We start from the raw sequence: 17,065 nt of genomic DNA on the forward strand, positions 1-17,065 counted from the left end.
TTCACCTGTTATAATATTCATAGCAGTCTACAATTGTGTGTCAATATCTCCAATAAACATGTAACACATATTGGATCAGAAGTATCACATCCTTTTACAAAATGTATAATTTGCTGATGTATGGCGTCAAACATACTCTTTAAAAAAATACATTTATCTGAGAACTCGCTATGGCGGCTGACGTCACATAGCGCTGTTCGTGTGAAGCGCATCAATAAAGTTCCGCCATTCAAACGCTAATTTTACTTCCTGTTTTCATTTTTTTATGTCCTGTGACATCTGAGAAAATTCATCTCGAAAGTAGCAAGAAACTTCAGTGCTGCCACGTCAGGATTACAGCTCAAGATAAACACCTGGCCGAAATCCCAAGAGACACACATACACACACAAACACACACCAAATAACCTAAACGGAAAATACCAGCCTAGCGCGAGGTTTGTTCCGTCATGGAGAGCAAATATAACTTGAAGAGTCCAGGTATGTTATCGCATCTTTTCTACATCATCGATATTAAATTTAATGGCTGGAGTTATGTGCTCTGTAAAGGCGTTATACACACATTCAGCCCTTAACGTTACATGTCATGAGCTAACGTTAGCTGGATTAGCTCGTTAAGTAAGTGTGTCAATACAGTTCATCTCATTCTGAGCTGGAATGCGTCGAGCAAACATTACAAACTAGCATGCCATGTAACTACATGAATGAATATGGTTATAGTGCAATGTAATGGTATATATCATTAGTACCAGGGTACTACCAGTAACTTACCACCACTTAAGTTATAATACATATATTGGTAAGCAACCAGCTAGCATTAATACAGTAATTGTAAAAGATTTGTTCAGTTTGGCACTGGAGTAATATATGATTATTTTGTCAAGCGATTACTATTAATAATAATCAAATCACACATTTTATTGGTTGCCCTTTATTTTAAGGTGTCCATGTTACATTGTAATTATACATTTAAGTACGGAGTAATATTAATTAACTGCGTGATCTTTAGGATTAGGGTTTAGTTAGTTGCATAATTACTCTAGTAATTACTCTAGTAAGTGTTACTCATTTGTACACGGGTGAAACAGAACAACAGTTGTTTACAAGTAAAGAACTTGTACATAAGTTAACAAGAATATCCTCCTTAGATTCAAACATTGAGATGTATTTATATCACTAATGAGTGAAATAACATGATGTGTTGCCTACCTTTTCAGCACATTTTTTACATTTATACTTTTTTATGATATACATTTAGTAATTTCACAGTTTTTTATATTTCACGAATCAGTTGAAGACTGCAGTAGCATGTAAATCTTTGCCTGTTTCTAAGCTATTTTTGTTGTTTTGTTGTACACACACACACAGACGTTTTGTCCTGCAATAATTTCACTATAGCCAAATTGCTATGCTTTTTTTTTTTTTTGTACATGCTTTGTTTAGCTAATTATTAAGGCTTGGGTCTCCTGGGACGCGGTGAGGTTGCTAGGTGTTTCCTTACAATCTGAAGTCAAAGGGTTCACCATCGAGTCTCTCTGATATTGCAGTCTATGACAGTAATTCTGTGGGATTTCAATAAGCACGTGTCATTTTAAGAAATGTTGTTGCAGATATTGACATAAGACCGCAGCTCAATGACACGTGTGTGTTCTTGTGTTCATCAGCTGTGAAGAGGTTGATGAAAGAGGCCGCTGAACTCCGGGACCCGACCCAGCATTATCATGCTCAGCCACTGGAGGTCAGACATGTCTAGTTTGATCATTATAATTCAATTATTAATTACATTTTAGATTTTTTTTATTATTATATAATAATATAGTTTTTGTGTCTAATTATAATCTATTTTGCTAGTTTGTTAGAGTTATGATATGCTTTTAGCATATCTGTTAATGACCTCCTCATTTCCTCATTTGTAAGTTGCTTTGGATAAAAGCGTCTGCTAAATGATTAAATGCTAATGACCAATCAGCATCTAGTAGCAGAACTAGCCGTTGTATACATCTCCCTAGTTTTTGGGGTCTACTGGAATGTTTACATCATTTAATGTTCAAAATACTTTAATACAAAATATATATATATATTTTACTATTTTTTCTTCTTATAATTTACGTTTACGTTGTTGCAGAATCTTTATTTTAAGTGCCAAGTTACTTTCAAACGGTGATTTGCTCAATTTTGATTGCTTCCGTAGACATCAGTGTTTATATTCAAACTATAAACTTTTATCTCAGCACTTCTGTGATACTGTGAATATTTGCAACAAAGAAATAGCGATATTGTGTGTTTGAAAAGACTGTTTGTGAAGCTGTTTTATTCCTATACATGACGACCGCTCTCTCTCTGGCTCAGCGGCAGATTCAAACGCTCATCTTCATGTTCGCTGTGGTTTTCACGGGGTCGCAATCAAGATCGCAGTCCTTTTAAGGGTTAATCGTGCAGCTTTAGTGCGCACTGATATAGTGAATAACTCCTTTCGAAGTGGCTTTGTAACTTTACAGACCTTTTTCATGAGCAAACGGCAACTTTACACACTAAAAAAAGATGAACATGAAAAAAAAAAAAAAGCATAATAGGACCCCTTTAAGAAATATGGGTGGAGCTTTGGTTTTATCTGAGGCTTTACATGAACCCAAGGTTATGTTATTACTGGGTATATGGTACACCATGCTGTTGCTTTACTCTGTGACCTTCAGTGTGTGACATGACTCTCATGTGTTGATCAGGATAACCTGTTTGAGTGGCACTTCTCCGTCAGAGGACCTCCAGACTCTGATTTCGATGGTGGAGTTTATCACGGTCGGATCGTGCTGCCCCCCGAATACCCCATGAAGCCCCCCAGCATCATTCTGCTCACCGTAAGACAAGACTCATCTACTTCTTAACCCTAATGCCTCTCTTCGAATCCTACACAGTCCTCCACATATCTCACCTAGGCTTGAAAATCGAGATGTACTGGAACCCAATGATTTGCATCACACTCGTTTTCATGAATGATTCCTGAATTATCATGTCTTCTGCTGCTATTGCATGTACAGGTGCCTTGAAAGAAATGTTTTAGCTTTTACAACGAAATCACACTAAAACAGGCTCCACTAATTTCTATTGTGTACATGCATTGTGTGAGCAAAAGTCACTCATGACTCGGGTCTTATAGGGCCGTGACACACCAAGTCTGTCGGGCTAGTTTTTAGATTCAGTGCACAAGAATAAAAGTGATGAAAGCGAGTAAAGAAGTCAGGACGGCACAGACAGAAGGCTGTTACCTTTTTACATCATCTTACCTACGCATTCCAGCGCTCAAATATTTTCATAATAACATGAGCCGCCTGGAAAGAAGAAATTTATGTTCAAAATAATAAGCAAGCACTGCTTTGTTTACAGTTTCTTTCTGCAGTCCTAGTTTCGGTTTCTCTTTTTGAATGAAGATTACAGACTTTTGATTCCTGCTCATATAGACAGATATTTGCTTACTCACAAAATCTGACATGAACTGTGTGTCAAAATCTCTATTTTTTCAGTATAAGATTAATTAGATGATATTACATAGAATTTGGTAGTAAAACTTAAAGCGTTGCACGAGTATTTGTCTTTTGTAAAATGTTTCCACCTGCTTTTTATCACTTATGTTTGCAGATATTTAGGAAACATGCTGCGTTCACACTCGTTTCTCTGAAAAACTCTTCTACTGCCAGTTATTCTACCTTGAAATGTGCGTTCAGTGTCAGAATGTCTGTTTTTGTTTCGGTCTGTGTGACTCCGCCCACTTCCAGTTAGTGTCTCTGAACACACTGGGTCAGAGATCGCAGATTCTACCCCTACCTAAAAAGCCTCGGCATCCATCTAAAAAACTCTATTAACTTGAAGATATTAATACGTGGATAAATTAACAATGCTCGTTTCTGTGTCCTCCTTAATATGATCTACTGACTTCCTCTTCCCCTAACCGTTCTTCTGTTGTGTTTCTCTTGTAATGAATAAAAACGTTCCTCTCATCCTCAGGCCAATGGGAGGTTTGAGGTTGGGAAGAAGATCTGTCTGAGTATTTCCGGTCACCATCCAGAGACGTGGCAGCCGTCATGGAGTAGTGAGTGTCTTCATGAATTGCGTTTATACCACCTCTAAAAAACTGAATAGCCATATATATATATATATATATATATATATATATATATATATATATACACACCATTGTTTATTATTTGTTATATTATTTAATTAAAACAGCCTTAATTTTCTATATGCAAAATAAAAAATGACCCAGACATGAAATGAATCCACTTGCTGCTGTGGGACACATCTGTATATCTGTATAAAAAAACTGAATAGCCATTGCTATATATATATATATATATATATTTCACAAACTCTCATAAATTCTCATATGTATAAAGAGATTCACAAGAAATGTATCAAATTCACAAATAAATAGATTAAGATCCACAAATAAATGTAGAGTTTAATTCTTTTATAAAACTCTCGAATAAATAAAATGAGATTTGCCATTAAAAAAATGTATATTTACAAATGTGTTTTATGTCCCAAACACAACTCTGCCTGGCATTTATTTGTGAATCCCCTCACGCATCTGTGGATTTTGAAACACAAATCCACAAATAAGTGACTCCACCCACCGTTGCCTCAAGCCAATCAGATAACGGCCACATTGAGCTGACCAATCGTAGCACCTTCTCGCTACAACCAATAGGGCGGTCTTGCCCTGAAATAACTTTGCTCATTCATCTGCATTGGCTCAAATAGGAAGTGTAAGGCTAAAAAGCCCATAATATTGCCTCAGTTAAATGTTTAAAATGTGGTTTTCGTTAGAGTTAGACCATTATACTGTGTATCAAGCCAAGACACATTTGTATGAGCCTTTGGAAATGCCAGAGAAACGGCGCGTACATCTCTGTTATGGGAACAACGCGTTCCCATGGACGGCAAAGACCGTCTTTATTACTGAGTAAGTCATCAATCAGTAGAGAAGACTTTAATATTGAAGGACAATTGCATTAGGTAGGTAGGCTTATTGTAAGACATTTAATGGCTAATTCACACTGGTACCTTATGCTTACTACATGTACGACGCAGTCTAGACCGGACGCGAGCGGAGCGACGCGACCCGTGAAATCCCCAACAGCACACGGATTCCCCATCCTATTTGTGACCATTGCAACAGTCACTTCAAGCACTGTGTTGCGTCGAGCCGCTCGCGTCCTGTCTATGTAGGTGACACGGTGGCGTTCTAATCAATTTTACACAAAATATACTTTAAAACAAACACCAGAGACTGCTTAGACAAATGTCTCACGTGATGAGAACGCTACGTTAACATATAAACACAAAATCATTCATGTTTAAGAAACCTTCTGCAGTCCCTAATGGACCAAAATGCTCTGTTCGACTTTTCTGAGATCATCTACTCTTCCCTGTGGATGACCTGTGACCTACTTTCTGTAAGACCTGAATTTTTGAGTTTGAATTTTTGAGATTGAATTTTAGAAAACTGAATTTGAAGTTCCGAATTTCTTCATCTTGAAAACTTGAATCTGTATTTTTTTTAACTGAATATTTGCAGTATTTGAATTCAGAACAAAAAAACTAGCTGTTTGAAAATACATGTCTATAAAATTCAGCCATAAAAACCTTTCAATTTGTTAAATTTCAAATGTTCAATATTCGTAAAAAAAAAATCAAATTCAGGACTATTTAAACTACCACCTAAAATTCAATTTTGTTAGATTACACTTGCAAATAATTCAAATTTACACAATTCAAATCATTTTGTCATATTATTAGCTCCATACCATTACAGCTCCTTTCAGGGGTGCAAATATCTGCAAAATGAATCGGATTCGTCCCGAGCGTAAAGCCTAACGTGATTGGTAGTAGCGAGAACGTGCTACGATTGGTCAGCTCAATGTAGCCGTTATCTGATTGGCTTGAGGAAACGGTGGGTGGAGTCACTTATTTGTGGATTTGTCTGCACATCGACAGATGCGTGAGGGGGTTTACAAATGCACAGGAAGAGATGCACAAATAAAAGCCAGGCAGAGTTGTGTTTGAGACACAAAACACATTTGTAAAAAAAAAATGCTTTGCAAATATAATTTTATTTATTTGTAAGTTTTATAAATGTTTGTTAAACTCTTTACATTTGTTTGTGAATCTCAATCTGTTTATCTGTAATAATACCCCACAAACATTAACCTGTATGTTTCTCTCTGTGTGTCAGTTCGGACAGCTTTAATAGCGATCATTGGATTCATGCCGACTAAAGGGGAAGGAGCGATAGGATCTCTGGACTACACTCCTGAGGAGAGAAGAGCTCTCGCTAAAAAGTAAGATGTCGGTCTTTTACCTCTTTATTTTCATCTCATAAAAACATGTGTATACGGTGCACAGGGTCATACACACCATCAGGGTTACACACACGATACTTGATGCAAAGTGCATAATCATACGTGACATGTCAGGCAGGGACTTGTGGGAAGGAAGGTCTTTTTGCTTTTTTCACCGTAAATTATATGGTAATTCATAGGTTTTCCTTGCAAAAAGCAAAACATACATTTGACTACAGTACAGGAAAATGACATATAATACCATTTACAGTTTTTCACCATATATGGTAAATTACAGTTAACCGATTAACAGTGTTATGCCCACTTTTTAAATGGGCTATTAGAGGATATAACATAAGGATAAAAACATTGAAGTTGAATTTAAATTAAATGAGCAAAAGAAAGGTTGCTAAAGTTGCCAAAAGCTTGTGTGTGTAAATAAATCAAACAGAGGCGATTATTATAGATTTTTGCATTCTTGTATCATTTACAATACATATACAAGTTGCAGAAGAAGAAAAACACACAGGAGAGGAGGGCTATGAGAGGTTTTAAATCAAAGAAAACGACTAAACGAAAAACCCTTCCGCCTTCAGGTAAGGTCTAATCTAAATAATAGAGAAAAAAGAAAAAACAGCACAATGAAAATAAACAATCTTCAGTGTCAGGATGCTCAAGTAGAGTCACAGAGTTACACATGCGCCTCACCTGATGTATTTATACAACCTCAAACTCTGTGTTGTGTAACGGAAGTCTTGTGAAATATTAACTCACTGGCTGATTTAACAATACAAAACCAAGTGAATAACACACACCAAAATTATTGTTTTTCTAAAAACAGCAAGCAGAAGGGCTAACAAACACCAATTAAGACATAAGACAAAACGAAAGAAAAACATTCAGGGTAGTCCGCATTGGGTCATAAAGGAGTGTCGATATGTGGAACAATGACGATTGACAACCTGAGAGTTATGATGATGGAGAGAGAAAGTGGAGAGCAAATACAACAACCAAAATGTGACCGTAACAAACAGGCGGTAAGAGTTATAAACCTGGTCTATGTCTATAAAGCAGCATGGTGTTGTCATCATGTGTGGGAGCCCTGTGACAGTGTGAGCGCAGACATAAGACGAGCGGCTTGGAGAATGGGTGATTGATGTTGTTGTCATCTGATACATCCAGCTGAGGCCTCATTTCAGCGTGTGTGGACATGCTGTGTCCTTTATAAACACACACATACATCTGAAGATGTGACAGATTGTTGTTCTCGGCCACGTTTCTCCAATCAACACGTGCTGATTAAACGTCCACCCCCGTCACACATGCCAGCTCATGAGGATAACACCCAGCATCTGTGGGGTTTACAGCAGTTATTCAGTCTGCCTTCAAACCTTCGGCATTTACTAATGCAATACCGGTCACAAGTCTGGAACCAGGAAGAGTCTTAAAATACTGTAAAAACGCTAGTATTGTAAACGCTAGTATTGTAAACGCTAGTATTGTAAACGCTAGTATTGTAAACTACATTGCCCTGGGGGAAAGTCACTGTTGGGGTTTAAATGGGCAAATGCTGAAGAGTCTCTGACTGGATCATTATTGCTGTGATTATGATGTCTCCAGCATGTTTGGCATCAGTTCTTCTAACACTGATTGATGGAGTGTGTAGCTCTTCATTTCTTAAACAACCATGTATGAAACGCATCATGATCATATTCCAGGAGGACAACATGAAGATTAAGCCGGTTCAGGTTGTGTAAGGATGGTTGTGAGGAGCATAAAAAGGAAATTGTGATAGTCTTCTCGATTGTGTCAGATAACAAATGTGGGCGGGGCTTGGTTTTGTCTGTGGGGAATTGGATGGTTGTGGTTTGCTATTGGTGGATCTCATGTGAGTGACAGGTGACAGAGAAGATATGCTGCAAGAGGGAGGGGAAGATATTTTGTTTAAAGATTACGAGCGCACATTTTTAATAAAATAAATAAATATGTACAAATAAATCGGTTGGAATATATTCTGTAAATGTGTGTGTTTTGTTTGTCAGGTCTCAGGATTTCTGCTGTGAAGGTTGCGGCAGCTGCATGCGCTCGGCTCTGCTAGCGCTCTCTCCGGACGGCGACCTTCGACCTGTCGACCCTCAGGCACACAGACTGGCCCAGCAGATCAGCTTCAAGGTGACACTCCCTGTTCATTACACTCAACATCAACATGGGATATTCTCATCCACAGTATTACGCCTCGGGTGAACAGCGTAAAAAGTTTAGACATCACCATGCTTCCTCAGTTGATTGACTACATTAAGAATTTCATTTATTTGTATTGAACGTTTTCTTAAATGTTGTTTAAATATGCAATTCGCCTTTGGCTAAGCCCCGCCCCCATTAGTTACTGTTGCTATGTCCGACAAACAAACTTCATCTGGGCTCTGGTATCAACATGGCTTATGCTGTGACAGCTCTTCCTGCTGAAATTTGATCAAACTTTTATAAAGCAGCAAATAAAGTGTCCGATAGAAGTAGGCAAAAGCGGCTGCAATATACGTTCGAAGGCTATATTCACGACATACAGGTGAAACGCAAGGAACAACAAGGCATCCAAATAGAGGCAAAAGCATACCGGTCACAGTCACAAAAATGACCCACCGCATATCCTACTAATGGAGACGGAGGCTGGGACTCACAATATCAAGAAACAACACTGTTCATGCAAAGCTGGGTAGGTCTCTATTCACTTTTATAATCGTTATTACAAAGCAAACGGACTACGCGAGTATAACGCTGTATTTATTAGCAGCGTGTGCTAGACGACACTTGTCAGGATTTGACTTCGGTTTTGGGAAGGGAAAAAAACGCACACCCCCCTCCAACCTCTCTGGGAAACGCGTATCTGTGTTACAAATGCCCCAGGCACAACGTTTAACCATATTTTTGATAAAACTACGACGGTAACAGACTGCCGTGACCAAAAATATGAGACGCCTGTGTTAAAGTCAATGGAGCGCTGTGAAAAAGTGTCGGACCACTGTGGGAGCTCGTTCTTGGCTGCGCTGTGATTGGTCAATCTACACTCTAGGGTGTGGCTTAGCCAAAGGCGAATTGAGGCATTATGTAATTAAATATGTGCTAATTTGCACCAATTTTCAGAACAGAAATTTGAACAGGTTCAAATTCTTGTTTCATTTTGTTGACATATTAGACACACTCCATGAATCTGAAGATACTGTAAACAGAGAGGATAAACTCACCATATTTCTAGGAATAAAATGTAGTAAAATAAATGCAGCTGAAGGGGAGATTTGAAACTTTTGTTGAGAAACTGCCCTTTAAAGATGTGTATGTGTATTTAGGAGTTTAAAAAATACTTGATATTCTGTAATATTATTGATTTGCCTGCACTGACTCTGTTGAATGGGAACAAAACTTTTGAACTGAATTGAGCTGGACAATGACATCACTGTTTTCGACTTTGTTTCATAATTGACAAATTTTGCAACATTGACGCTGTTATTGAACTGAACTGAATCAACATTGAACTGAATGACGACACTATTGTCTTTTTAGAGCTGCTTTACAGCAGATTTGGAAGTTTACATCATTTATTGTTATTTTCCAGTTCATCACTGTGAAGCTGTTTTAAAATAATTTAGTATAAAGCGCTACAGGAATAAAGGTGACGACTAATTGAAATCTACAGACGGTGATCAAATAAGTTTTAATAATAATGTTCACACACATTCTAACTTGTTACACTCTTAATTTGTACATTTAAATTTAAGTTATGTTATAATATTTTAGTATGTTGATGTCTTTTATTATTATTCCATGTTGTCCAGGCTTTGGCAATATTGTATTACGGACAGTCATGCCAATAAAGCACTTTTAAATTTTATGAAATAAACACTTTTTTGCCTGTAGTTTGCCCTAAGCCACAGAATAGGACCATTAAGGGTTTTTCATTGTGACAATTGTCATAGGAATGAAGCCCATGAACTGCCCAGTTCTCATTGGTTTATTGTGTCGTCAGGCGGAGTCGAGCTCGTCGGCTGCGGACAGTGGCAGTTCAGCGGCAGCGGCGGCTCTCAGTGACAGTGAGAGTTCATCTACACCAGAGAGAGACACAGAAGACACGTCTTCAGCTGAGCAGGTGCAGGACAACACACACTCTTAACGTCCTTGCACTCTGAGTCTGAAATCTTCCTATTCGTGATTCTGAGTTGTCAGAACACCATTCAAACTGCTTGCTACGGATGCGAAAAACGCAGAAAATCTGAATTTTCTAATGACGGACGAAAGTTTCGGAGGCAGTGTGTAAGGGGTGATTGACACAACATGAGGTCGTCTTTATTTTTTTACGTGCGGAAATTTCGGCCCTTTACACCGCATCATTCACTGCTCCTTCTGCTTCTGGGCAGGGTCAGGAAATACTTGGTGATGATTTTTATTGATGACTCCGGGTGTGTTCACACTTGGCATGTTTGGTTGGATTAAACCGAACCCTGGTGCGATTGCTCTGTTAGTGCGGTTCATTTGAATAAGTGTGAACGCTGCCGTCTGAACCAAACAAGCGGACCGAGACGCTGAAAACACGTGTCTTGGTCCAAACGAACTCTGGTGCGGTCCGAATGAAATATGAACTCAACACAGACCAAAGACATGTAAACCAACCAAAAACGGGACATGATGTGACCCTAAGGCCGTGTGTCCACCGTTAGCCAGCTGAAGACGCTAGACGCTCTGCTGAAGACGCCTAGCTATGAGCGCTTGAGAGCGTTTTGGCAGCGCAGCGTTTTTTCCGTTGAGACGTTTCGTTGCTATGATACAGAATATCCACAGCACAGTTTACTTGTAACTGATTTCGCAGATAATTTGTTTCATACTAAAATCTTATTTTCATCCATTTTGTTCGGTTAGCTCTGCTGGTTGACGTCGTTGAACAGAAAGAATGTTGTGACAGTTGGTCGGTGTGGTATTAGCCCCGCCCCTCCTCCACTGTGATTGGACGGCTGGGTAAAAAGTGACAGTGATGAGCGCAGCGTTTTACCCAAAGTTGAACATTTTTCAACTCTCGGCGACCAGTAAAAACGCCGGGCGCTCGGACACACGGCCTAAAAGGACAGAATGCTGTTTTTGTTCACCATAGTCGTGATGTTGCCCATCACAGTTCGGTATCAGAACCGCGTCTCCTCGCAGCAGATCTGTGTGTGTGTGTGACAGAGGGATTCCTGACGCTGTTTTGACTTATTTACACATTTTATAAGCTCTTCACGAGTTCTCAGCTGGTCAAAATACCATCATATGTAGCTACGCACTAGGGGTGTGCAAAGCAGCCGGGATTTGTATCTGTATTTGTATTTGTTGAGGGGGAAAAGTATTTGTATTCGAGTAAAATTCAAAATAGGCGTAAAAATCCATTTTTTTTGCATTCCACTTCTAATTTACGTTATAGTGTAAGTATTCTTTAATTATATCCATTATAATAATTATGGATATGCAATATTCGTTGATGTTTTTCTATAAATCCAGCAACGAACATGTAACAAGTACATCATTGAATAGAAAATAACATAACAGCCATTACCTCATCCATGGTTAAACCAACAACGAATAAAATACCATTGTGAACATTATGAACCCCACCACCACCCGTCCTTGTTGGAGGACGCTGAACAGACAGAATAAGTAAGAGTTAATGTAACTTATAGCGAGGTGGTTGATTATGAGCCCGACGCGAAGCGGAGGGGTCTTGAATCAGCCCGAAGGGGTTGTATTCGTTATAACAACCGCCTCGCTATACATTATCCCGCTTATTACATGCCTACCTACCAAATAAATCAATAATTTGACTCAAAATATTGATTTAAAAAGGAGTTTATTGATTTAAAAACGATTGTATTGCTTCCGCTAAAGAAAATAGTCCGTTCCGTCTCTACGTTTAGAATCCATGGCAACGGTGTGTTATACTTAGCAGCGGTGTGTTATCAAGAAATAACAGACCGCATTCTACATTAGAATTCAACCAAGCCATGTAATAAAAACAACCGAGCTAACAGAGCTACGTAAACAGAGCGAACATGAGAGCACCCGACTGCAGACGTCAAGAGTAGCCCCAGAGTGCAGTCTGGACGATGGGGCGGAGCGACACTTTTAGGTGGGGCGACACGTGTCGCTCCGCCCACACCCGATTTTATTGGGTTATAATACCGCAATCTTATTGGCATAGACGCTTGAGGCACGAGCATGCGCATTCCTTTATGTACGAGTTTATGAATTATCTATGACGCTGTTTGGCCGTACTATATTAAGTGATAACCATTGCGATTTCAGTAACGATCAATTGGATAATGTTTTGATGAACTTACGAATCAAGTTAGATGAAGTTACTGTCAAAATGTATTCACAATTCACATCGTTTCAAAGCAGCTTTACAAAAAGTCATATTGTAAGCTTTAATATTGAGCAGTTTTATGGCTTGGCGATATCACAAAATATGTTGCTGATAAATAATACACTGTTTGAGATTTAGCCTAGCTATACTATATTAATTTACCCTACAGATAAGTCAGTGCCACTTTTGGTGGGCAATGAGCATGACTGCATGAAATTACTGGCAGATCAAAGGAGAGATCATTTCTATGTGGGCTGATTTAGACAATATTGTTCCGCATGTCATGCAGAGCTCCTTAATTTTACATCATTCGTGCTTCTTCGTTTTTCCATTAGGATCAGTGAATAAACACAAACTCGGGATTTTACACAAATTATGATAATTCCCTGTATTTCAGTAAAACAAAGGATAAATCCGAAAGTGTGTTTTATTTTATTTTAAAGCAAAACCACGGTGACAAATAAGACAGGCTACCAAATAGCAAGCCCTGGCCATTGGGTTATGTGCGTACAATGGGAATAAAATCCAGCGCTATAAAAAGTGCAACGCTGCAATGTGAAAACTAATTTAAAAAAAAAGTTTTTTTTTTTTTTTTTTTTTACTAAAACAGATGTTATGTTGATCTATAGCAAATATTATAATGTAGGCTATGTGCTCAAGAGCGTATTTAAGCAATTGGCCTACATGTTCATATCACTTCTCTGCTGGGTGTTTTATTTATTTTATTACAGCCTATTATAATTGCACAGATTTATAGCAGTGTGTTTTTTTTATGGTTATGCAGCTAGCCTATATGTGAGTGTTAATATTTGTAACCATTTTTATCCAGTAGCCTACATGAACATGAACACGCAATGCGATGGTGGATGAATATACAATCGGATTATTTAATATAGCCTACTGATGTCACAGTCACAGATAGACAGTCGTACATAACCGGTTGACACTTATTAGAAAACATGAATCTTTAAAAAATATAACATGGGCTTTACAGAACCAATAGGTCCTCATATTGTATGAACAGGTAATCAACCAGGAAACGTGTTTGCCATTAAACATTTTATTTGCACTTTGTACCAAATAATGCAAGCATTGGACAATCTCGTTAAAAAAAAAATAACAAAAAAACGGTCATGCTTTAGAATTTAAAATCAGCTGCTTACATTCTTACAGTCAATTATCATCATTTGCGTAAAATCCCGAGTTTGTGCTGATCCACCGATCCTGATAGAAATATGAAGAAGCCAAGTGAATGACGCACTAATCTAATGTAAAACATCTCCCTGAAGTACAAGTAATGTCACCAACCGTTCGTTTTTAAACAATAACTTAATCTATACTGTGTCTTAAGTATAATAACGTATTAGCCAATAGATATTAATAAAAATTACCATGGTAAACTGATAATAAGATACGATTAAAGTTAGCATTTAATATTTCTTTGATACGGCCAAATCATTCACAAAATCGTACATAAAGGAATACGCATGCTCAGACCTGAATCGTTTACACCAATAAGATTGCGGTATTATAAACCAATTAAATTGGGGGTGGGCGGAGCGACACGTGTCGCCCCGCCTAAAAGTGTCGCCCCGCCCCATCGTCCAGACTGCACTCTGGGGTACTACAACGTCAATAATGCAGCGTAATGGAAAAATCTCATGATCAAACTCCGCTTCCTGAAAGTTATAAACTGCCTCCGGAACCCAGTTAAGGTATAAAAATCTATTCAACAAAAATAGTGATGCAGTTAAGTGTTTTTTCGCTCAGCGTAAATTTGATGTCTGTTGCTGTGTGGAGCAGCCTGTGTCAGTCACCTCTTCCTGAACGTCACTCACTCACTCTATCTCACTCACTCATCCGGGCATGCACTGAGGTCTCGTGAGGAAACGCAGCTTTTTGATATAAAGTTTTTCTTGTTCCCGAATACAAATATTTTTTAAACTATTTGTTCGAAATAAGTATTCGTAAAAAACACGTTATTTGTGCCTTTCCGAATACCGTATTCGGGTTCGGCTCCACCCCTACTACGCACATTTATCCCAGAACACAGCACTGTTTTGGATGTTTAGTAAGTTACATCAAGAAATATAAGGAATAAAAGCCAACCAATCAGGTTGTGAACATATCCCTATGTTTCTTTGGGTTCGGTGTTAAAGTCACAATGTGAGCTCCAAGCGAACCAGGACGAAATGTTGGTCCGGACCAAATGAACCAAGCGAAACCGAACGACAAGTGTGAACACGCCCTCAAGCTGTAGTGTGAACACAATGATTGTGTGTGTCCTCTGTTCAGTAGCATCGGCTCCCAGTGTGCATGTAATGATCTTTGCTCTCTCTCTCTTCTGGTCTAGACTGAATCCTCATTCGTGGCTGCTCAGACATCAAGCGAGGGTCCATCCGTTTCAGCGGCTCCGAGTCCTCGTCAGCGGCGCTCGCAGACCCAGAGCCCGAGATACCCCACGTTCACGGCCTCCCCCGCCCCCCCGCACCCGCAGCAGGACCCCAGTCACACGGGCTGCGCCGTCCTCATAGTGCTCCTCACACTCGCGCTCGCGGCGCTCATTTTCCGCAGGATCTACTTGGCCCACGAGTACAAGTTTGATTACGAGCTGTGAACTCTTTCTGTCCTGTCCTCGTCCAGATCCAACAGACGGGGTGTGTGTGTGTGTGTCCTCTTCCTGGACAAGATTTCTGGGTGTATCAGAGCAATCTCAGTAAGCAATGTCAAGAACATGTCAATGGAAGTTTGTTTTCGCCACAGAATAAAAAAGATGATTGCAATCTCAAAATTCAAATATTTTTTCTAGGAATTGCTAGTTTATATCTCGCAATTCTAAACAAGAAGGTCAGAATTGCGAGATATAAACTCAATATTATTTTTATTTCTCCGAATTGTGAGATATAAGTCAGAATTGTGAGCTGCAATCCCACAATTGTCACTTTATAACTTCTGTGAGATAAAAAGTCACATTTAGCTTTTTTTATGCATTTCATTCAGTGGCAGAAACAAGCTTGCATAGATTTCACCCCTAAAAATGACACATTTATATTTTACATAAAGAGAAGACCGTTTCTGATGTTACAATTGGCCCCTAGCTGTTTTACCTGTAAAGTATTTATGCATCATGGTGGTAATTATTGTACTGCCTTTTAATGTTGGAAAATTTTATTTAAAAATATATATAATTGTGTCTGGGCAGAGCATCTGGACACATTACTGTAACTTGAAAAATATCACATGATGTATTATAAGAACTGGGTACTATTCCTGTTTTGTTCAATATAATTAATAATAAAAAAACATTTTTGGGGTGAAATATGGCATGTTTTCAAGTTGTTTCATACAAATCCTGCAATATTTTGAGGGTTTGATGGTTTGAGACTGCTGTTTCCTAAATAATGCATTTCAAAAGTTACAAGTACCAATGTGCAAAATCTGGTCTTAGACTGGAAGAAACCAACGACTCGAGAATTTGCAGTCCGCTTCTGAAATGTTGTACGTCTGTCTCGGAATCGGACATTTACGCACTAAAATAATGTAGGCATGGTTGTAATATTGTATATTTTGCTTTTAAACTGTAAAAAAAAAAAAAAAACACACAACGTTTGCACTTGGATAGATGAGCCTCTCTGGTTGGTCTGCTAATTTTCTGAAAACATTCAAGCAGTCAAAATGATGTTTTTATTTTTTACTAATATATCTATAACTCGGTATATGAGTTTATACATAGTACATGGATTAATGGTGTGGACAAAAGCTACGCTGCCCTTATGTCGTAGACATCTAAAACATCATCTGTTTTTCACTTCCTTTAGCAACAGCCAATAGTTTTCTTTAACCAATAAACCTGACTGATCCATAACTGTTTGCTCTCTTCACTCTGTCTTGTAGGTTTTAAAGTACTTTGCATTGAAGTGATGATATTAAAGTAGGCGGTCAACCTGCAGCATTAATGTTATTGACATGCAGGATAAGACTGTGTGTAAGACTTTCAGCTGGTTGGCGACCAAGAACACACTAGAACTGTGGCGGCACAAGAACCGAATCTAGCATTTGAATTATTATTTTCATGTTTCTATTTACTCCATATATCAATATGTGCAGAATAGTTTGATTTTAAGTGTGAGATTGTATTACAGCATTTGTATATTATATCAACACACTGTATTAAGGCTTTGATTTAATGTGGGGCATTGTGATTGATGTCTTCTGCTGTTAAACACAGATCATTAAAATATTTAAAGTAATCAGAGATTCAGATCCGTTTGTCCTCTATTCCTTGAGTAATCTTCAGCAGGAGAACTGAACTTATTTCGAGTACTGGCGTTCTGATGAACGAATACG

At 38.5% G+C, this 17,065-nt stretch overlaps 1 protein-coding gene across 2 annotated transcripts; it reads left to right on the plus strand.

Moving 5' to 3' along the window:
* The first annotated feature begins 228 nt into the window (after positions 1-228).
* ube2j1 (ubiquitin-conjugating enzyme E2, J1) lies at positions 229-15,639 on the plus strand. Of its 2 annotated transcripts, none has more exons than XR_008806720.1 (9): positions 229-478; positions 1,663-1,736; positions 2,722-2,853; positions 3,998-4,082; positions 6,231-6,336; positions 8,379-8,508; positions 10,358-10,477; positions 15,072-15,385; positions 15,440-15,639. XR_008806720.1 is itself a non-coding variant. In XM_056246623.1 (9 exons), the coding sequence occupies exons 1-8, from the start codon at positions 448-450 to the stop codon at positions 15,333-15,335; spliced, it is 942 nt and encodes a 313-aa protein (XP_056102598.1). In that variant the 5' UTR covers positions 229-447; the 3' UTR covers positions 15,336-15,379; positions 15,440-15,639. The 2 variants fall into 2 exon arrangements, 1 of the variants encoding a protein (XP_056102598.1); XM_056246623.1 differs by having other exon boundaries at positions 15,072-15,379.
* Positions 15,640-17,065: the final 1,426 nt, after the last annotated feature.

Source organism: Rhinichthys klamathensis, unplaced genomic scaffold (assembly GCF_029890125.1).
Source record: "Rhinichthys klamathensis goyatoka isolate OS25496 unplaced genomic scaffold, OSU_Roscu_1.1 h1tg000001l_1, whole genome shotgun sequence".
NCBI lineage: Eukaryota > Metazoa > Chordata > Actinopteri > Cypriniformes > Leuciscidae > Rhinichthys > Rhinichthys klamathensis.